Source organism: Rhinatrema bivittatum, chromosome 2 (genome assembly GCF_901001135.1).
Source record: "Rhinatrema bivittatum chromosome 2, aRhiBiv1.1, whole genome shotgun sequence".
Classification (NCBI taxonomy): Eukaryota; Metazoa; Chordata; class Amphibia; order Gymnophiona; family Rhinatrematidae; genus Rhinatrema; species Rhinatrema bivittatum.
Genome location: NC_042616.1, coordinates 568931678 through 568954493, shown reverse-complemented (window position 1 = coordinate 568954493; position 22816 = coordinate 568931678). Strand labels below are relative to the sequence as shown.

Here is a 22816-nt window from a genome sequence, read left to right as displayed (position 1 = left end):
TTGTTGTAATTACATCAACAAGAAGAGCCAGTGAACATCAGGCAAGTGAATGTAGTTTTGATTTCTCTGTTGAGTTTCTTAACCAAAACAGGACAACATTTCCATGCTTGCAATAGGGTAAAACTAGGACTGGCTCAGCTTGTTCCCCTGGACATGATCACCATAGGCTCGATATTCAGCTGCATCCAGCTAAGTAACTTTTCCGAATATAACATATCTGGCTAAGTTACAAGGGATATTCATCGGCATGGCCCCTATAGTAATGCCACTGAATATCTGTGCACAAATTGCTACTTAGCCAAATAAGTTATATCCGGCTGAGTTAGACCAGCTCTATGGCTGGTCTAACTTATCAATTAACTTAACCTGATCAGAGCAAATGTAGCTACTTATCTGGTTAAGTTAACTGGATAAGTAGCGCCACTTTGATCTGCCCACTGCCTGCCCACTTTTTATGTGGCTTAAAGATAGCTGGATAAGTGACTTATCTGGCTATCTGGCTGCCGCTGAATATGTGCTTTGAATATGCTGCTCTGCAGATTTAAAGGAACTTGCCCTGGTTGTTCACAGGCTCACAAAACAGCAGCATATGAGGTGTGTACTAATAGTCATGTTTATAGACCCAGATTGTTCTTTTGATGGTTTCTTGAAATGCCTGAGTTCTCAGTCTTAATTGAGTGTGTGCATTTATTATATATATTATCAAATATATAATATATATATGTATGTATGTATAGATGCGCACATGCACATTGTATGTGGGTGCTCCAGGAACTTTATGTAAAACCTTCATTTGAGCATCCGTTGCATAAACTTTCAAGAACTATTCTATTCTATACCATACCATTTTATGTAATTAATTGTTTCTATTGTGTTTTCTGGAAACTGCCCCCTTAAGGATGAGCCAGTGATGAAAGCGCCTACTAAATGTGATAGAATGGGTCAAAGGTTTACAAAAAAATTGTTCTTGGGTTTTTGTAGCAGAAATGTAGTAGCCAATTTGATCTGAAACCAGACTTTAATGATGGTGTAAGTTTTGTGGGATTGGCAGAGGCGCTCTGCCTTGTGCATGTGCAGGCTTTTAAGCTAATATAGAGAGGTTGAAGTTTTAATATACTTTTCAGAACTTTAAGTAGTTCTATTGTATTGGCATCTATTTTAATGCCATCAGTCTGTAGTATAAAACAGCTATTAGTGCCTTTAGGTAAAACAGTTATCGCTGTTCTCTGATGAGGGGAAGGATTTCCATAATTAAACTGGTGGCTTCATCACTCATGAGCTACGGAGATAGTTTCCCTCTCTCATGGTCAGTGAGAATGCAACCATTATCACAGGGGTAGGCAATTCTGGTCCCAGAGTGCCTCAGACGGGTCTTGTTACAGTATATAACCTCAATGAATATGTATGTTTGCATGCACTGTCCCCAGTGTGCGCAGATCTATCTCATGCATATTCATTGTGGCTCTCCTGAAAACCCGACGAGTTTGTGGCTCTCCGGGACCGGAACTGCCTACCCCTGCTTTCTTGGATTGGCCCGGGAGCTCAGGTACAGTACTCCTCACTAACATGCAGCATTCCCACCTCGGGTCTTCCATTTTATAGTTTGTCTGGTGACCCTAGTGGCTGGATTTAGGGCCCAGAGTTGCAGGACTTTGGAAGGAGATTTGGTGCTTGGTCCCCGGCCGTGGTCTGTTGCTTTAATGACTGGACTAATGTATGTTGGGAGTGGATAGAAAATAGAGGAAAAATCCCCGGATAGCTGAAAAATGAAGGCTCGTGGTGCCAGACCCCAGATGGTTCTAATTAAGCAGGGAGCTCAAAGGAGTAGGAAGAAACTGCCAGATCAAAACAAAACAAAATCCTTTTTCAATAGGGCAACTACTGCATATTTTATTTCTTGGTCTATATATTTTTATATTCATATTATAGGGGTACATATAAGTTTTATTCAGATAAACCTTCACAGGGACATAAAAGTTGTGAGTAAGGATGCACTCACCTGGCCATTTCTTCGTGTGCACCTTACCCACACTGTAGTTTTGTGACCCTCCCGCCTATTGCCTTGCTGGTAGATTCATTCGTCTGTCTCCTATTTTTTTCTGTTTTATGTTTCACACTATAGACAGGAATTCCCTGAGAGACCTGGAGACAAGAAAAGTGTCAGCTGGTTTAAAAATAAAAATGGCTGTTTAAAGGGAAGAGAAGCTGCTTGTGTTTCAGAGAAAGCTGTGAAGGGAAGGTGAAATCTGTGAGTCTCAGCCCAGGCTCCAGATATAGCGGCATGTGCTCTCCAGAAGCTTTCTTTTGAAAAGATATGAATAAAGACATTTTCCATAGGCAGAGAATGAGAACAATTTCTCTTTGAATAAGGCTCAAAGATCCTTGAACCATTGCAAATTCTCTGTGGATGCATATAAACCAGTCAGCCTAATCATAACATAAATTCTAGTTTATGCCTGTCATTGCTACACTCTCTATAGACCTGATTCATCAAAGTCTTTTCATTGAATACAGTATAGGAAAAAAGCTTTGGTGGATCAGCTCCTATCTTCTGACAACTCCATAGTGAATCTGGACAATGCAGTGTAAGCACCTGTGTTTCAGAGACTAAGTAAAATTATGTAGCATCTGGTAAGTCCTTACCATGATTCCTATATAGGTAGGGCACAGGGCATTTGTCAATTTGGCCAACTTAAAAGCCCTCCATGATGGCTGAGGTGAGGCACCAGCATTAAGGGACTACAGATCTAAATATACTGGATAAGGTACAGAGCATGCCAAGTTAAATAAAAAGTTTAAAAAGTTATTTTTGAACTGTGAGAGATCACATGCAAATGCATGTTGATGAGGCTATTAATAATTCGCCCCAGATACCGAAAAAAAATGTGCGCCGATCTGCACATTTTACACTCAGGGTAGGCGCTAATTTCTGAGCAGCCCGCAAAAGTATACAGAAAAGCAGAAAATGCTGCTTTCTGCTTTTCTGTACATCCTCTGATTTAATATCCTAGCAATATTAAGTCAGATGAGCCATAAAGGTTAAGAAAAAAAAAAAAGGTGCCGGCAGGTCAAGTTGGGAAAATGGATGCTCAATTTTAGGAGCATCCGTTTTCCTAACCCATGGTTATCAACGGGTTCAGAAAATGGACGCTTGGAGGCAAGATGGCAGCGTGAGCCAGTTATGCATGATCGCTCTTCATTTCTTCAATCGGTTACCTCTTTCAGATGCCGCCCAACAGTCAGCGACGTATTACCAGCTATGCCTCTGGACAGGCTGCAGAGGAGGGGTTGCTATGCCCCGCTGTGATAGCCGGTGAGGGAGCACTGGTATCCACCTGGGATCTATGGCTCCCACTGGTGTCGATGACTGCTGAAGCTTCACCTCTAACCGTGGCGCAGGGCTATGACGTGACCCGAGCGCCTGTGGGGGGCGGAGGGGGCGGGGCCAGAGTGGAGCAAGCACGCAGGCTTCTCTGCCTTCCTCGTCTCTCCCAGCAGTTTTGGATATCTCCGAGATGGCTGTGTGCCCTGCCACCTCTTCTCCGGTTGAGACGGGTGTATTGCAAGGAGGAGCCTCTGCAGAGTCGTCAGGAGGAGCTCCTGAATCGGCCAGCAATAGCATTTCAGGTGAGACATTTCATTGCCCTCCCAAGCCAGCAGCTGTAACTCTTGAAGCCTTATGGGACCTGGTTGCTGGGTTTGGCCGCTCCTTGCAAGCCTGTCAGGCAAAGATAAAGGACATGGATACAAAAGTGGACACAGTGGAGCGGAGGTGGGAAGAGAAATACAGGGGTTTACAAACACAGTTAAAGACCATGGAGTATATTACCCTTGAAACTCAAGCCTGTAATGTTAAATTGGTAAAAGACTTTAATATCTGTTCTAGAAGGTTAGAATTCTTAGAGAATCACACCCGCATTTGAACCTTCAATTTTTGAATTTTCCTAAGATAGTGGGTGAAAACTCCTATCGAACTCTCAAGAAATATTTCCTAGAAATATTATAGTTTGAAGAAGTGAAAATACCATCTATTAACAAATCATTTTTCCAGCTCAAATCCTTTGTTAACTCCAGGAGTATAGTGTCTTTTTCTCCTGGAGAAACCAGGTTTACCTAGATCCAAGAAATTGTGCAGCTTTTTTACTCATGTTAAGCATATTTCCTTGTATATTTAATTTCTTTCTTTCTCCCTAAATTCTGCCTCCCTCCTTTATTTGTTTTTCTTTTGTGGAAATGACTTATTATTATTAATAGGCTTGATTTGATTTTCTGAAGTAATGTATTGTCTTGCTTGTATTGTTGAAATTAATAAAGAAAAAAAAAAAGAACATGGACTCTTGAAAATTTAGTATCTGTTTTCTGAACCCGCTGACAGCCACCTCTCCTGGGTTTCCGCTGCTAAGCAGGTGCTAGGGACGTGCTATTGTCCCTAGCACCTCCTTTTTAGCGCGACCCCCTCATTTAAATACAGTAGCACGCACCCAGGAGAGGTGGCTGGGCGCGCGTTGGGAAAATGGGCGCTCAACACTGAGCGCCCATTTTCCCACACAGCTTACAGGATTGGGCTGTTTGATTTCAACTTACATTACCACCCAGCGGAAAAGAACAGAAGGGCAGATGCCCTATTCCCCTCTTATGTCATAGAGGACTTCCCAGGATCACCACAGCACATCACTGATCCTACACATATCCGGGTAGCAGCCACCGTGTCAGTTCCACCTGGGAAGATGGTGGTCCTGTAATGGTTGCGAGAGTGGGTGTTGTATTGGGCTCATGACTCCTGACTGGCAGGCCACCCTGGAGTTGCCCAGACCTTATAGCTTGTCTTCTGCCACTATTGATGGTTCCAGATTAAGCAGGATGTGAAGCGGTACGTGGACTCCTGCCCAGTGTGTGCTGCAACCAAGAGCTCTCGAATCTGACCCTGGGGGCTAGTAAAGCCATTTTCAGCTCCCAAAGAGCCCTGGACTCATATAGCCACAGATTTCTTTATGGAACTGCCCCTTTCTAATGGGAATGACACCATCTGGGTGACAGTGGATCTCTTTTCTTAAATGGCTCATTTTGTACCCTTTCCAGGACTTCCCTTGGCGCCAGAACTGGCCAAGTTTTTTATCCCATCAAATACTTCATCCAAAAAATTCCAGTCATAATTGATTTTATTTCATCCAGTGTATCATTCTGATAAAGCAGTTTAGGAGAAGATGTGTTTACATTAGAGATGTGAATCGGAACCGGAATTGGTTCGGATTCCGGTTCCGGTTCACATGTGGGTTTTTTTTTCATCGGGCCCGATCGCGGTTTTGTTTATCGGCTGCGCCCGAGCCGATATACAAAAAACCCACCCCGACCCTTTAAAACTAATACCTTAGCTTCCCCCACCCTCCCGACCCCCCCCCCCCAAAAAACTTTTTACAGGTACCTGGTGGTCCAGTGGGGGTCCCTGAAGCGATCTCCCGCTCCCGGGCCGTCGGCTGCCACTAATCAAAATGGCGCCGATGGCCCTTTGCCCTTACCATGTGACAGGGTATCCGTGCCATTGGCTGGACCCTGTCACATGGTAGGAGCACTGGATGGCCTGCGCCATCTGGTGCTCCTACCATGTGACAGGGCTGACCAATGGCACCTGTAGCCCCTGTGACATGGTAAGGGCAAAGGCTATCGGCGCCATTTTGATTACTGGCAGCCGATGGCCCGAGTGCAGGAGATCACTCCCGGACCCCCGCTGGACCACCAGGTACCTGTAAAAAGTTTTTTGGGGGGTTGGGAGGATGGGGGAAGCTAAGGTATTAGTTTTAAAGGGTTGGGGTGGGTGTAGGGGTTATTTTTGTGTGCCGTTTTTCCCGCCCTCCCCCAAAACGATAAGAGAACCCCCACGATCAATATCGTGGGGTTTTCCTATCGTTTTAGGGGAGCCCCCGATTTCTGACGATTTTGAAAATATCGTCTGATATTTTCAATAGTCCGAAGCCCGATTCACATCCCTAATTTACATAGCTTTGTCCCCCATTTTTTTCACATGTAATGCTGCATTGGGAGGGACAGGCTACTAAAATCAAAACAGGATAACAAAGTATTACATACAGGGTAAAAATTCAAACATACTACCATAAATTGTTCTCAAAATCGAACCAAAGTATGACATACCTCTCACTATTATGTGATAGCGCTCAAAAAATCATTTTGACATTTCATATGATGTTATTATTCGGTGAGGTTGTGGAACCCTGGGTCGTAATGAGGATGACGCCATCCACAGGGAGGAGCCCTGTGTGGACTCACCATGGCAGGCTCTAAGTAAAGTAGTCAGACAACGGTTAAGTATTTTTATTAAGCAGGAATGTAGATCTCCCACAAGGTGGGTGTAGGCTCTATCTGGAGTCAGGTGGTGTTAAGCTGGTCCTCCTGGTAGTGGCCCGCAGTGCGGGGTAAACCAGAGCAGTTTCTCTGGAGTGGAGATGCTTCATTGATGTGATCCAGTAGTGACCCGCAGCACGGGATACGCTGTGAATCAGGAGATATAGCAAAAGCACTCGTAGCAGAGGAACAGGATAGACGAGCACACAAATGGTAGCGATGTGGCAGGTAACAGAGAGCAGTCGGTAGTGGCCCGAGGAACAGGGTACACCGGAAGTCTTTTCACCAAAGTAAAGATGATGGTACTCACAGACAGCAGAGATAGATTCCTGCAGACGAGATGGCCCTCCAAGGTGTGGATAACCAGAGCACAACAGGCCCCCAAGGAGCTGGTACCCCAAGTCCAAGTTCAGTAGTTAAGTGCGAGTACTGAGTGGCGAAGATACGATCTCCAAAGGAGTGGAATCAGGCAAGACGGGAGTCCTTGCTAACTCGAATGAAGCTTGTAAGTTGGAGGTTTAAATACCTCTTGGCAGGTGACGTCATAGGAAGGCACACCCCTGAGGTTCCCGCCATGATGGCAATAAGAAGGGGCTTGGGCGCGCACGTGCACTAGATAACTCTAATTCCAAGATGGTGTCCGGGATCACCCATGTCATCCCGGGGACGCCAGGGAGAGCGGCGTTTGCAGGCTAAGGCTGAGAGACTCTTGGAAATGAGTGGAGCAGGCAGAAGAGAGGTGAGCAACAGAGGTCGCAGCCATCTGCGACTGACGGGCGCAACAAATGATACAACAATATGAACATTTCTGTCACAGAAAGATATACAAACTCAAAAAGTGCCCCAAAAAGCCACATGACCCAAACCACCAATCACAAGGACGGCTGTTTCAATCAATCGCAGAGGCTACTGAGTCATCCAATCCAAACTGTCATAGAGATAACCAAGCATGAAGAACAAGAGCAAAGACCAAAAAGATCAGAGGAGTCAGAAAAACGGGCACCATTCGATTTCCTGGTTAAGTCCTTTGGGGATCAGTGTTTTTAAGGTAAAAATCCGCCGCTGCTCCTTTTGCAATAGAAAGTTGTCAAAATCACCTCCTGTAGGTTGGCGAGACACCTTGTCAATGATAAAAAAAAACTAGAGATCCTGGTAGCGTGATTGGCACTATCCAGTGGGACATCAAGGGAGCCTCTGAGTGAGAACACAAGGAGGCAGCTGCAGTGTTCCAGGATCCGGGTTTTAATAACCTGTACCATTTTACCTACAAACAAAAGGGGGCAGGGGCATAGAATGACATACACCACACCACTGGAATTACAATCTGTAGAAAAATTTAAATGGTGTTGATTTTGACTGATTGGGTGTTGGAACAAAGAAAGCGAAAGGGGAAAAGGATATACGCTGCAATGGCCGCAGGATTATGACTATCCAAAGGAGTATCAATACTAGGAGACAACAAGGGGAACACAGCTATGTTGACACATCTTGTCCTAAATTGCTTTATCAGAATGATACACTGGATTAAATAAACTGTATTATGATTGGAATTTTTTTGGATGAAGCCATTTGATGTGATTCCTTTACACAGGCTTTACGTGATCTATGAAAATGACCTGCGGCCTTTGAAGCTAAATGACAACAGAGAGGATGAATTAAGGAGCATGAACGGGTAGAGAGATTTAATATTGCGCAATAAAATGTTGAGCGCATGAAAAAACAATTGGAATGCATTTATCCTGTTCCGTCTCCAGTCCCCTGACACAGAGCATGAAACACGGCCAATGTCGGCGCACTTTCGATTGAGAAGATGGACTTTTCATAAATCACTTAAAGATAACTTGGAATTTTATTTGCAATAAGGAAAAATTAAAATAAAACATGTTATGTGCTAGCCCATGATTAATTAAAAGGCAAGAAAGGTATTTGGAGTTCTGGTAGTGCCTATTATGAGCAGCTATAACTATTTAAGTATGCCTATACACTTAATGAAATCTGATTGAATCTTGAATAAAAAGCTTGAAAATATAAAGTTGGATAAAGGTAGTTTATCCCAAAAACAGTTAGTAACAGGCACAAAGGTGAGATGGCATGAAGTTAAAGCCTGTATAAATAAATCATATCAAATGGCTTCATCCAAAAAATTCCAGTCATAATAGAGTTTATTTCCTCCCCTTATTTGCTGCCATATTCTATGAACAGGGCCGGAAGGTTACAGTATTGTAAACAATCCACCCATGAAGAGCATAGGGCACTGGGTTTTCTCATTCATTCCTGTGGACAGCAGTACCGCCTGTATTTGGTAACTTAAAATACTTAACATCAAAAAACCCAAAATCTTCCTTTATCTTGAAATTGCATTTCTCTTCTACTCTTTAAACTGTTACATTACATAACTGAGTAATTTCATAAACTGACTGACAAGTTGATTTGTTTCTTGTTTCGCAGCTGCTGTGTGTCCCCTGAGTGTTTTCAGAAGGACAGCCAATTCAAATTAATACATTTTTGTTCCACTTGACGAAATGGTGATAAAACTTGGTTACTTATTATTTTTAATCAACAGAATAAAATAGGTCCAAGAATACCTACATTTAGGAATCAAGTTAAGTTCCAGAAGCTTGGAAACCAATGGTCAGTGGCACGTTTTTCTCTTCTGGGAATGTCAGTGCAGGTGTAGAAGCACCATTCACCGAATACAGGAGAACGATGGAGACAATGAGGCCAAGGTGGCTGAGAATGATCAAACAGTTCTTGTTGACAGAAGCAGATGCCACCTATGAGCCTTATTTAGTAAGAGGCTTTCCTTAATTCATATATAACACTCCTGTGTTACAATTAACAAATATCTGCTGTACATGAATGTAATCTGCCTTGAAGTGCCAAAAAGCGGACTATAAATCAAAAAAATAAATAAACAAGCATACTTCTCCTTTATCAGAGAAAAAAAAGAGGGGGAGATGGTTTAAAAATATGCTACTGTGTCTTTAAATCTTGTCATGTGCACTGCCTTCATAACATGCAAATTTTCTCTCATGCATATTCAGTGTGGAGTTCCTGAAAACCCGACTGGCTGGTGGGCCCCCAGGACAGGGTTGGGGATCACTGGTATACAGGACGTGATTCTTCTTTTATAGATAACATACAATATTGTGGAAGCTTCTAGACTTGCGTGACTGTCCAAAGAATCATTTACATAGGTTGTCATGCCAACCACATGATGACTATCTCTGAACTGCCCTGATTAGTTTTCCCAGGAGGTGGGGTTCATTTACCAATCACTCTCTAGGTAGTCTTTTGTTCTGTTAGAATCTTGCTGGTCAAGGTAATTACCACATCTGTGGCTGTGTTTTTAGAAACCTCTGTAGTGTTCGTATGGCCTGAAGGTCCTGCCGTTGGTTTCTCCTTTATTAAGTTCCCGCCGTTGCTTTCTTCTTTGTGACCCTATGAATAGGCCTCACCTTTCTGGTGCCAGCTTGACTGCCTTTATAGATATCTGCAAGTCATGCTCAGAAAGTCACAGAGTTCATTCAGCCCAGGCAGGCTAAAGAAACACAAAGGATTCTGGGGATGTCCTTCTCCATGTTGGTTTTCTGTTCAGGCCCACTCAATTCCCAGAGGCCAGCAGAAATATTATACAGTTCAATGCATCATACCATATGTGAGTACTGTAGCCAAGCCACACCCAGAGCACTATGCATGAGCTGAAGCAGGAGTTGGCAGAAGGACTTTTCTTCTCTTTTTTGTGTTTATGTTCTTTTACAGCTAAAAATCAGAAGATGGTGTTGGAGAAATTGTTATGAAGAATTTGTTGTGTTAAAGATATGAAGAAAAAGAAAATAAGAGGAAAATAAGACCTGTTCTTAATAGGCTGAGATCTATTTAAAAACTTTTGAAAAAATGGTGGTCCACTCAAAAGCTTTGCTTTAATATGTGCTGTATGTTAAATGAGATGACTTAATTTAGTATTTCTGCAGATGTAGGTTTCAGGAGAGATCTTGAGTTAAATCAGTGTTGGAGAAGAATCTCTTTTTAAAGGTGATTTATTAAGAACTTTACATACATTGCAAGTATCATTGGTAACGTTACTGGATTGCCAAGTTATTTTGAATAAGGAATCCTCCAAGTTCTTACGAGGGAATTAAACCATCTCATGTGTATGTCTCGGTTGCGATACATGTTGTTGAAATTTTTCCTCTTCTGCTGGATTTGCTTACTATATTGGAGCCAGTTATGTGGTCTGGGCCTTAGCTTATTGTGAGCTATTCTGGGGTCAGAAATTGTGGTCATGCTGCTGTTGGAGTTAATAATATAACAGTTAAAAAATATAATAATTTATTTCCCTGCATCCTGCAAAAATGGTCCTGGGAAAGAAAAAAGTGGAACAGTATTTGCTGCTAACAAATATCCTGGTTTTTATTTTACTTATTTGCTGTTGATCTGAAGAGCTTCCTCAGGAAGAAAATGCAAACAGAGCACATGAACAGGAAAGAAAAGTAAACAACAAGTTTTTAAAATGAGCAGTGCTGGTGCTTGCTGCTTTATCATCTGGAGGAGGAATGTTTTGGTGCCAAATTGCAGAGAGATTTGAAGAGGGTCAGAAGCATTTGTGTGTAGCTGCAGCCAGAGAGAGAAAAAAAGGTTTTTTTAAGTAAGAGAAAAAAATGAAGATTTTGGTTAATGAAAGTCCTCAACCGTAGCAGAAGTGGGTTGCCTTTTTAACCCAGAGCTACAGCTCTACTAAAAGAAAGAGAACTTTTGAAGAGATGATAAGCAGAAGGAGAAACTGGTGTGAGAGGAAATCTAGTTTAAAGCTTATCGGCAGAGACACGTAGCATTAGTTACCTGCTGTAAGATTTTGTGTAAAGAAAGGCTCAATTGGAACTGGTTTGATTATACATTTGGACTTTAATGCTAGAGATTTGTTCAGTCAGAATCTGGTATTCAGCCCAGAAGCTATAACATCTGATGGAAGCAAAATTACTGAGACAGGGTCAACTTACTGCTGTTCGTTAAACAAGACAGTCTTTCTTGAGATCCGCATACTGTATGAGTGAACTACATCTCCTAGCATTAAACCTCCGGGAGGAGAAGAATGAGAGGCCCGGCACTAAGGGGAAGATCCCTCCCTCCCTCAACTTTCCCACCTCCTGAAGCCCACCCAACAGCAGCACAAATCTCATCTTTGAGTGAGTTTCCTCACTCCGAAGGTCATCAAATCTTTACAAGAGACCACTGTTCTGTTCGTACGTCTCACTTTGAATGTCAAAGTGGCCCTAACCCCCTATACTAATACCTAAACCTCACCTCGAGATGCTAGGTGGGCCTCCCATAGGGATATAAATACCTATCTAGAGAGAGAGCATTATGGCTAGGTGCTCACTCGTGCTCTCTCTCTCTCTCATCATACAATATGGTGTTAATGGGGCTTTTCACATGCAATAAGCCCTTAACACATGCTGATAAATGAGGGGGTTAGATTATTAACTTTGAATGTTTTGATTAATCAGTAGTATTACAATAGATACCATTGCTCTAAATAAGAACCTGTTAATACAATATTTTACAATGTGATTGAATGCAATTTATGTAAATCATTGTGATCTTCTGTTGGAACAACGGTATATAAAAAGCATAAATAAATAAATAAACTGTATGCCACTATGACAGACAACAAAGCTGAGAGAAAAGACAGCGATTAGATAAGGACACATGCTTTATGATTTATTTTTTTATTTAGCTAGTTCACATTCCGGTAAAGAGGTTCAATTGAATGAGACACATGCATATCTAGTTTCTGCCAGAAGATACCTTGCAACTAGAGTAGAGAGTCTTTCTTTTTGATTTAGTATAGCACAGGTTAGTGGGTAGAACGGCCGTTTGGCAGCAGAGGACCAGATGAGCGAGGATTTCAAGAAGAAGAAAAGCATGTCAACGCACTGCCGCAGCACAAGGCAGGACTGCAGAACTGTGAGCTATTTCTTGCACATGTGTTTTGAAGTCAGCACATTTCTCGCTGGGAACAGTGGGAAGTACAGACACAAAAATAAGAAAGCAATAATACACACCGAGATACTCGGGACCCATAGAAAGTTATGCCAAGAGCAGGGCACAAGGAAGGACTGTCAGTAATCTAGTGTTCTCACCTTTTGAGTGCAGAAGATAATTTACAATTACTTACCAGATTTTTTTTTTAAGAACCGAATCCTGCAAGAAACCAAAAATGAATCCATTTTTTGAGAAAAGTGGCACAGAATTGGTTTAACTTGGTTCGAGAAATGTGCACTTCAAGTTTGGGGTTAACCATGTGAACTGAAACTCATCTGTTTTATTGTTGTTGGAATCCTTGCAGTTGCTGAATATTTCTCTGAAAGCTGTTAAAGTGCATTTACAGAAAGCATTTAAAGAAATCTGTACTTGTTTCCAATTTGGGTTCTTTAAAAATAAATCTTACTGAATTTGGACACTGAAGTCAAGGTAGTTATTGATTTGAACTGACAGTCATTGCATTTCAGGTTTTGTTATTGATCGTGTCCCTTTCAACCAAATCTTATGGCACTTACTTCTCTCCCCTACCGCCAGGAAACCATTTGCACTGCAGATAATTACAATACAGAGAAAAAGTGTTGTTTTATGTGTGACAGCTTTTGGAGAAAAAGTGAGGGAGAGAGGTTTTTCCTGCTTGGGCCCCACTACAGGTATCGAGGCTTTCCTTTGTTTCACCCAAGGGGGGTTATAAAAGTATGTTTGAACCATGCCATTTCATTTAAAAACTCTGTGTTTTCACCAACAGAGCAATAATTGCTGAAGGTAAAATTTGTCGTAAAGGGCATTTTCATCCTGCGCTGGACACAGTGCTATATCTTTTCTCTTATGTGTGCCCTGCACAAGAAACTGGAGTATCTTGCTGCAGTTATATGATGTATTATTTGTATGTGACGCATCATGGAGTTAGTGGCATAGCTTACATAGTAGGAAGCAATTTCACAGGGGAGAATGTAACAACATGTGTCTTTAATAACACACAGTTTTTATTGTGCAGAAAAAAAATGGATCTTGGGGGTATGGTGTCCTTAAATCTTGTCATTTGTGAGGCTCGTAAGAGTGGGAAAGAGGAGGCTGTGCGAGAGACTGCAGAGAGAAGGTTCTGGTTCAGGGAGCTGGGGAGAGCTTCTCAGCTGGTGAACTAAGAGTACTTTAGTTTTCGTGATTCAGCCTGTATAAATGACAGGTGCCAGAAACAGATCTGAGAGCTCAGGAGGTCTGCAGGTGGTCTGTTGGTCTCTTTGCCTTCTGATGTTACTCCATCTTCTGTACTACTGAATCCTGCTATATGTGAGTATTGGCTAGATACAGCCTCTCTTTTGAGTTGCTGTGTGCCTTTTGCAAATAAATCAAAACCGGTGTGGAAGTTCTATTTCTGTAAGAAAACAGGCTGCCATGCTTAGTGTTGTTCCCCAAGTTTCATGAAAACTAAGGGTAAATGTAATTTATGCACCTGTGAATGAACCCTATTATTCAACATTTAAGCTGTCCAAGACCTGGATGTTACACGTGGCATGGCAAGAACTCTCCTTGAATATTACCATTGGTGTATACTTATTTTTCAGAGAAGAAATTCTGAGGAATAGTAATTTTAAAATGAGTGTGCAAGTGCACATATGCTGGAATTTTAAATAGTCCGTGCGAGTGCTCGTGTATCATTTAAAATACACCTAGGGCCGGATTTTCAAAAGGTTTCGCGCGCCGGGCCTATTTTAAAAAGGCCCGGCGGCGAGCATAAAACACTGGGACGTGTGTAAGTCCCGGGGCTTTACAAAAGGGGCGGGGTGGGGGCGGGGCCAGAGACCTGCAACACAGTAGCCATTGCCGCTGTGTCGAGGGATCGTGTGCTGGCAGCCTGCCGGTGCATGCAAAAGGTAGGACAAAATCTTTGGGGGGGTTAGAGTAGGGCTGGGGGGGGAAGGTTAGGGGAAGGGAACGGAGGAAGGCAGTGCGGCTCAGCACGCGCAAGGTGCACAGTTGTGCACCCCCTTGCGCATGCTGATCCTGGATTTTATAACATGCGTGCACCTGTGCGTGCAAGTTATAAAATTGGGCGTACATGTGCGCGCGCCGGGTAGCGCACATGTTATAAAATCTACCCCTAATGTGCATATCTATGCTCCTAATTTTAAGCAGTTTCTCAAGGAAATGTTCTTTGTGTATCTTCCTTAGGAATATTTTGGCTTTAATGCTTGCAGTAAAGCAGAATTTAGAACCTGCACGCATGAAGGAAATAGCCAGTTTGATCTACTAGTCCACCAGTTTAGCCAATCTATCTGTAAGTCATCCAGACCTCTCCGCTTCTTCAGCCTGCACTCCCCCCAGTTTACCCAGACTTCTGACCCAGTAGTTTTATACCTAAAATGAGTTTTCTTCAGACTTACACCTTATCAAGAGCAGAAGTAAATAAGCGCTGGTAACAGCCCAGTGTTGTGCTTCCCGGCCGCGCTGGTGCCGCGACTGGGCCTGCTCACCTGGCGCACCCATCTACCAGCTCCTCTCACAATCCCAGCGCTGCTCGTCCGTGGCTTCCACGAGTGTCCCCAGGCCCATTGGGGCCTTCCACCTCGCAGCGCTCCTCGCGCCGGGGCTCAGCCTCCTCCTTGGCGTTGGCCCCGCCCCCTAGCACGCAGAGCGCTCTCCACTTTAAAAGGCCAAGCGCAGGAAACTCATGGGCAGCGCCTGACTTTGACGTCACCTGAGCCCTGTATAAATACCAAGGCTCAGCCCCTAGCTCATTGCCTTGGCAATCGGGTCATACACTCCGGTGTAAGTTTGTTTGCCTTTTCCAGCGTCTCCTGTTCCACATCTCCTGTTCCAGCGTTTCCTGTTCCTTCATCTCTCCTGGTAGTACCCTTTGGACTGATCTCACAGTACTGACCTTTACTTGCTCCTGACCACGTCTGACTGCTGCCTGGAACTGACCTCTGCCTGTCCACTGACAACATCTGACCTCTGCCTGGAACTGATCTCTGCCTGTCTACTGACCATGTCTGACTGCTGCCTGGAACTTGACCTTTGCCTGACCTGACTACGCCCGGACTGACTACAGGTACTGACCCCTGCTTTGGCTGACCATTCTGGACTGATACTCTGGCCTTGATCCTCTCTATCCACTCGGACACTCTATTCTGGCCTCCTGCAACCTCTGGACACCCTTGCTTGGACATTGACCTTGCATCCTTGTTCGTGGTGGGCACTCCCCTGCGCTTCCTCTCTAGGAGGCCCATCCAAGACTAGGCAGCCCGGGTACCCAAGGGCTCAACCTGCGGAAACCCCGGGTTACTATTGGCGAAGCTCCAGCTAGCCTCTGTCTCTTCCTGTGCTCCACCTCCTGGTGGCAGGCGCTCTCTGGGTCTGACCAGAGGGCTGTACCAATCCTGCACCAGGCCAAGGGTCCATCTCCAGCGCAACATGGGATTTATGCATGTAAATGTTTGCCCTGCCCCAGAATGACCCTACAAGCCCTAACTCCGCCCCTTTTTCCTGCATATTGTGTTGCTTGTGCATGCGCATAGATGCATATAATTGGGCCGTTTTAAAATATGAGCTGCTCGCACTCAGCCTAGATACTTGCGTATATTGGCCTTTTAATGTGAGCAACTCTTTTAAAATTCACTCTTTAGCTTATATTACACAGCAGGTAAGTTCTTCATGTGTTAGATGCTGCTGCATGCTCACGTGGTAATGTAGCAGAGATCTTACAGTAACACAGTTATTGTTACTCGGTTAGAATCTTTTACTAATTTTGTTAATAATTTTTTTTAAATCTGTTCACGTGCAAAAAAGCCTGGGACTGGGTGTGTGTAAAAGGATGGATGTAACCTGATTACACATGTACTTATATGCAAACTGAGTGGTGATATCCCAGGTGCCAGTGTTGGGGGCACAGTCGGCAGTTACACGCGTACTTTTTGACTGTAAAAAGCACATGCGTACATTATGCCCTCGGAAGAGGAAGCGGGTGATTGTATGCACGTGTTCAGCCAATTACTTATGCATGTAGGTTTGCTTGGAAATTACACGGAAAAGTCTGCATGTACAACATGCACGCAGATCTTTGGAAAAGGACCCGCCATATGAATGCAGGCAGCAGAAAAAACCCAAGGGTCTGAGCCTGTGAACCTGGAGACCCATCTGCTAATAAAAGTTTTCGTGCCTAACTTTGGCAGCTATCCCCTAAATTGTCCCTATTGTAAGTTTTCGAGGGCTGAGCACCTTAGTTTAGGAGCCTAAAAAGTGGGTGGCTGCAGAGGTGGAGTTAGAGCGGGGGAAAAGAATTAGCAGCTTAGCCCTGATTTTCAGGATTAGGTACCTGTTTAGGCCAGGCTTCATCATTCCATGCGGAATGATGAAGCCTGTGCTAAGGGGGGCAGGCAGGCGGGCGAAAACGCACCACGGTGGTGCGATTTCGCTTGCCGCAGTGCGGCCGGCTGCAGGCTATCGTGGGCATAGCGCCACCGTAAAAGTGTGTGTGTGTGGGGGCGGGGGTGATGGCACAACTGATTGCATGGATAGAAGGGGCCTGCAGCTATGTTTGCTCACCTCTGGTCATGGGTGTGCACTATTACTTAGTTATTTAGGAAATATGTGAAATTTATTTTGGAGGTTTTTTTTCTTGCTTCAGTTCTGTCAGGTTCCAGGTCACATGATGTACCTCTGAAGGGTCAGTTTGTCATGCTTTTGGGAACTGTTGAAACACACGCTGCAGGGAAAGCACAAGGAAGTCTGACAGATTCCCTGTGGGCTGATTTTGAAAAAAAATCCCCCGGGGCTGATATTTCCCTGCAATCTGCCCCTGTGCCCGTCTGTCATGCATGACGAGCATTTCAACCAGTATATAAATGTTTTTTGGGTTTTTTTTGTTTTTACTTGTTTTTAACTTGCTGTCGCTCCATCACTTCTTTCCGTTGTGCTCTACTAGATCTGTTTTTCCATGTTCTATTTTCCTGTGAAAAAACAAAACAAAACAAAAAAATACAGATGAAATTGAAACTTTTGTTTCAGCTGCCTCTTATCTATAAAAACAGAAAAATGGGAGGCCTCAGTACAGGTAGCCATCGAGCAAAACATGTGCCTGTACATAGTGAGTGTAATGTTATAACTGCCTGCACTGGGGCAAAGCCTGTGGGCACTTTATATCCGCAGACCTTACACTAGTTTTCAAAGGGAAACTATGCACATATCCCGGAAATCTACCTGCACACGTTTACACCTGCTAATGCATGTGCATAGTTTTTTTTTTAACCAGGAAAAATTAGGCATATATTTTTTAATTGTGCGCGTAAATCCAACCCCGGGCCAACCCCACCCACCAGAACACCTTTTTGCACTACAGGCCCTGTGTACGCACTTTTACCTGCTTATCGGGTGGGCAGCTTTCCAAAAGGCCATTTCCCTAGGTAAAGCACTGTTTCACCCAAGGAAGTGACTTGGAAAATCACCCTAACTATGCACCGAAATATAGAAACCAAGCCGGATTTCCAGCTACATAATCATTGAATTCTTAAAAGAGTAAAATGTGTTGTGTTGTGGAAAGGAAACAGAAAGTGAAAACGGCAGTAGCCAGAGCACAGGCTTGGTCCCGGAGGTGCAGTTTTTGGTGTGTTTCTATCATTAAAGAGATCGGGCGATGCTGTAGCTAAACCTCTAGGGAACTGTGCCAATCCAGCGGTATTAAGACAATCACCATATTGGGGGTTAGTAAGGATTTTTTTTAATCACTGCCACAGAATTTACTATAGGTGCACAATATATATTTTTTTGTCTTCCCCTGGATCAGCATGCACAAAGAGTGATTAGGCAGTCAGAGGAAGGCTGGACCTCTGGCCTTCTCTCAACTAAATTTAATGTGTCCAAAAATAAAAAAGGACAGTGACACATTCTTTGTTTGCTGCTTAATTTTGCTTGACATGATCTTGGTTCCTGGTGGCTAAATGATACTTTCACGCCCATGTTTCTTGCAATTGGTAGAAATAAAAAATATATTTTTGAAAATCTCGGAGTTCCCTCATTTATGGCCATGCATCACCCCCCTATGGTTTGTGAGATCCTATTGACCAAATAACAAGGAATGGGGCAAGAGGTCTAGGGATAAGGTGGCCATAAAACTCCTTGTCCAGGGGGACAGGCTGAGCCAGACCTGTTTTTTTTTTTTTATCCATGGTAAGCAGGGAAATGTAGTTCTGATTACATCTCCCTGCATTCTAAGGGGAAAATCAGGACCGACCCAGCCTGTCCTCTTGGACATGATGGAGCTATTTAGTTACCTTATCTCTGGATCCTACAGTGTAGAAACAGAGAAAGAAGCACGGCGGCGTAAGGCTAGTAGGACTGACCATCAGAAGGAAAGTGCTCAGATCTTAAAAGTGAAAAAAGAGGAAGGAAGTATGCCAAACTTCTTTTGGGGGTTGAGAGAAGATATTTTAACATTGCTATCTTTTGGGGTCCTGCTGCTTTAAATCACCACTGTTCAAAGAGAGAGAGAGAGAAAAGCACACAGAGTCTCACATAAAACTTTGCTTTGTGCCGTTTCAGAGTGCAAATTCACCTGCGCCAGTGGCAAATGCTTGTACCTTGGCTCGCTGATCTGTAACCAGCTGAACGACTGTGGGGATAACAGCGATGAAGAGAACTGTCCGCTAGTAACCGAGCACCCTCCTCCCGGCATATTCAACTGTAAGTAACACCTCTGCAGGCCCCATGGGTGAGCTCTACCGCTCTGCCATTTCACTGTCAGAGGGCCATGCATTATTCCAGCCAGGTTTTCTCCTTCTGCTTTTAGATAACACGGTGCTGTCTTTTTAAATCAGTGCAGGAGGCGATTTTTGAGGGATGTTTAAGAAAAGGAAGGGAACAGCTAAATTTGTGCACGAATTGTTTGAAGCCCTGGTACTAGCTTGGCCCTGGCCTGCCAAATCCACAGTAAAATTGTGGTTGAATCTTGCATTTGCATACATCCGAGGCTTTTGGGCCTAGAGTTTAGTTTATGACTGCATGCAAATATCTTTGGACTCACAAGGCACATCGCAAGATATGTTGATGACCTGGAGGAGTCTTCTGAGGGAGTCGCCAGACTTTCTATGTACCAATTCTTTGTCTGTGCTATGATGAATCTGCTTTAGTGGTGGGAGGTCAGAACGGCAGCTGGGCAAAATATTGGAAGTGTTTTAGTTGGTCTGAAATGTACAGAGAGCTGCTTTCCGACTGCAGGATCTAGTATTTCTAAATCAGTGCTATCATAAAGTTTAATATTCTTGCTGATCTTTGCAGGTCAGAATTTTGGGGGATGGTGGGGAGCAAGAGTTTTCAGTGACTCCTAACATACTGTATTACTGTAATCTGAGTACTGAACGGTAAAGGAACTAGATATGTTGCCCTTGTTGTAACTGTTGTTGTAGTCTAATTATGCAGAATTAGCAGAACCATACCTCTCCAATCCATCAGGAACACCTTGAGGCAGTTATAGTGTACAACCTGCCTTTTCTTATCATTTTGAGATGTGCCACCCTTCAGATCTCGACATGTTTGGAGGTGGGAATTTTCCTATCAGGACTGCTCAAAGCATGCCTGAAGAGGTTAGAGTTAATTGTGAGGTATGGCTTGATCCCTTTCATCTTTCGCGAGCATAAAAGCTGCTAAAATGCACATTTGCTAATCAACCCACTAGCACCATATCAGACAGTTAATTTTTCTGTATAAATCCTGGTTTGGTATAATGCACAAACTGATAATATAGCCAGAATTGCAGTTCATGCTGGAACATGGGCAGGTTGCCAAGACCTCCAATTGTGTTGTTAGAGTTTGACTGTTGTCCTTGCCTTCCACCACATGTGTGCGCATGGACGCACGAGCACACACAGAGAAATGTCTAATGCCATCTCTTTTTTCTTGATTTTTAATTTCTTTCAAATGGCTGTACACTTATGGTTTTCACAGGTGTGGAGTTTGACCCCTAGGTCAGATGCTGCTGGATGCCTGACGGGGTAATACTGTATGATAATGCTAGAGCAGCATCTTACTGTGAGCAGGCCGCTTCTGATTTCCGAATTATGTTTCCTCTTGCCTAGCGCATGACCCACACCTTCAGAAGCAACTGGGATTATAGCTAAAATTAATAATGGATTAAAAATAGCATGCAGTATTATTTGGGGTGATCCCTTTCTGTTGAAAAGAGTTGAGGGGCTCTTTGCGTCGATAGCTTTCCTTTAGCAAAGCAACGTCCTTAATGCACAAAGTCTGCTTGAAGCCAGTTCTGCTGCACTGAATCTGTAGTTCTTTACTACTTATATTCTGGCTAGGAGCCTTCTGCCTTTCCAAGCAAAATAGCTAGACTCATAGGCTGGTGCAGAGCAGGAGGGAGGAGGGCAATAATAGAATTGTTGGCTCCTTTTCTTGTGTTTGTACAGGCTGTGGGATGTACAGGACTTTCTAAATAACCCCAGTGGAGATGCCACTGTTTTCTTGGAACCAAAATTCCTTTTTTATCTACTGTTTACAGCTGAACTCTGTTGAATCTGAAGTCATATTTAATTTGTTAGTCTTATAGAAAAACATCAAGCCAGGGCTAATTTTAGGAGAGTACAGGGCCGGGAATAAATCAACCACAACAGGGTCCTGGAATGCTGATGTGCTATAATTGCACAGTAAGACATGGCAAGGAATATTGGCTGTAATAAAATAAAAAGAAATTAAGCTATGTGATTGGTCCAGTAGGATTATGTTTTCTTTTCCTCCCATCCTCTTCTACATAATACATAATCTACATAATCCTCTTCTACATAAAAAATACACAGTAAAGAATCTAAATGCTACCCTTCATCTCAAGGAGGTCCCCAAGGTTCATCCCTCTCTCCCACCCTCTTTAACATCTACCTCCTCCCTCTCTGCCATCTATTAAACAATTTGAACCTTAAACACTACCTTTATGCAGATGATGTCCAGATTGTGATACCAATCAAAGAATCCATAAAAAAAACCCTCGATCTTTGGGAATATTGTCTGCAAGAAATCAACTCCCTCCTTTCCAGTATGAATTTAATCCTAAATTCCTCAAAAACAGAACTTCTTCTCATATCATCTGAAATAAGCCACACCCCCTCAATCTTTCCAACTAATCTACAAACAATAAAAGTAAGAGATTTGGGCGCAATAATCGATAATAGGCTTAACCTAAAAGCTTTCATAAATCAAACCACTAAAGACTGCTTCCATAAACTGAATGTTCTAAAAAGAATAAGACCACTGTTCCACTTTCATGACTACAGGACTATCCTACAAGCAATAATCTTCTCCAAGCTAGACTATTGCAATTCTTTATTATTAGGTACCCCATCAGCACATACCAAACCGCTACAAATGGTTCAAAATACGGCAGCTAGAATTCTAACAAATACAAGGAGAAGAGAGCACATCACCCCGATCCTTAAAGATTTACACTGGCTGCCAATCCATTTCAGAATTCTTTATAAGTCAATCACCATAATCTATAAATCCATCCAACAAATCGCTCCTCTCAACCTACAAATCCCTTTCATAAAGCATACTTCCTCCAGACCCATAAGAGAGTACTACAAAGAGTCTCTGCAGGTACCGCCCTCCAAAACTTCCTTCCACATAACTTATAGAGATAGGGCTTTCTCCACAGCAGGACCCACTCTTTGGAACTCCATACCAACGGAACTTAGACAAGAACCCTGCTTATTGACATTCAGAAAAAGACTCAAAACATGGCTTTTCAAACAAGCCTTCCCAGACTCAGACTAAAAAATAATTCTCTCTGATTTTCAAATTCCAAGCAACAATTTTCTTTTATAACCATCCTGATAATCTTCTTCTAAACTTTATAAACACCCAGTATCTTCATTACTTATGATTTCTTCTTTATTATTAAAAACTGCATTTTTGAACTGAACAACTCATTGTAAATTATACAATTAATTTTTTTTTTTTTTTTTTTGAAAACTTTACCTTCTACAGGTTTATACACCATGTTAAAGTTACTATCTTTTCTTCTTCTTACTCCCAGTTGCATGTTTCCTTGTTTATTGTAACTGCATTTATAATATGTATATTACATATTTGTTCTTGGTTCCGGTTATTACCCCATTGTTTATTGTAAACCGGCTTGATGTGATGTTATCACGATTGCCGGTATAGAAAAAATTAAAATAAAAATAAATAATAGATTTCATGAGAAAATACAAGGGATAGGTATAAGCTCTTGAATTTGTTTCCACAAAGTCTTTTTGATGTTGATTCGATGTATCACTGATTGCATCTACCCATCTTCTTTGTGGTCTTCTTCTAGCTTTCTAACCATTTTGTCATTGCAACTTATTCCATAATATTCTTATAAAATGGCCAAACAATGTAATTTGCTTGATATGTTGTAGGACAACATCAGGTCGTCATACAT

At 42.9% G+C, this 22816-nt stretch overlaps 1 protein-coding gene across 3 annotated transcripts in view; it reads left to right on the top strand.

Annotated features, from left to right (window-relative positions):
- The window catches only part of LDLRAD4 (low density lipoprotein receptor class A domain containing 4), a 963403-nt gene that overhangs the window by 472765 nt on the left and 467822 nt on the right, over window positions 1–22816 (top strand). For all 3 annotated transcript variants that reach the window (XM_029590930.1, XM_029590933.1, XM_029590932.1), the window contains one exon: window positions 18937–19077. In XM_029590930.1, the coding sequence (XP_029446790.1) occupies window positions 18937–19077 (141 nt within the window). The remainder of the gene's footprint in view (window positions 1–18936; window positions 19078–22816) is intronic.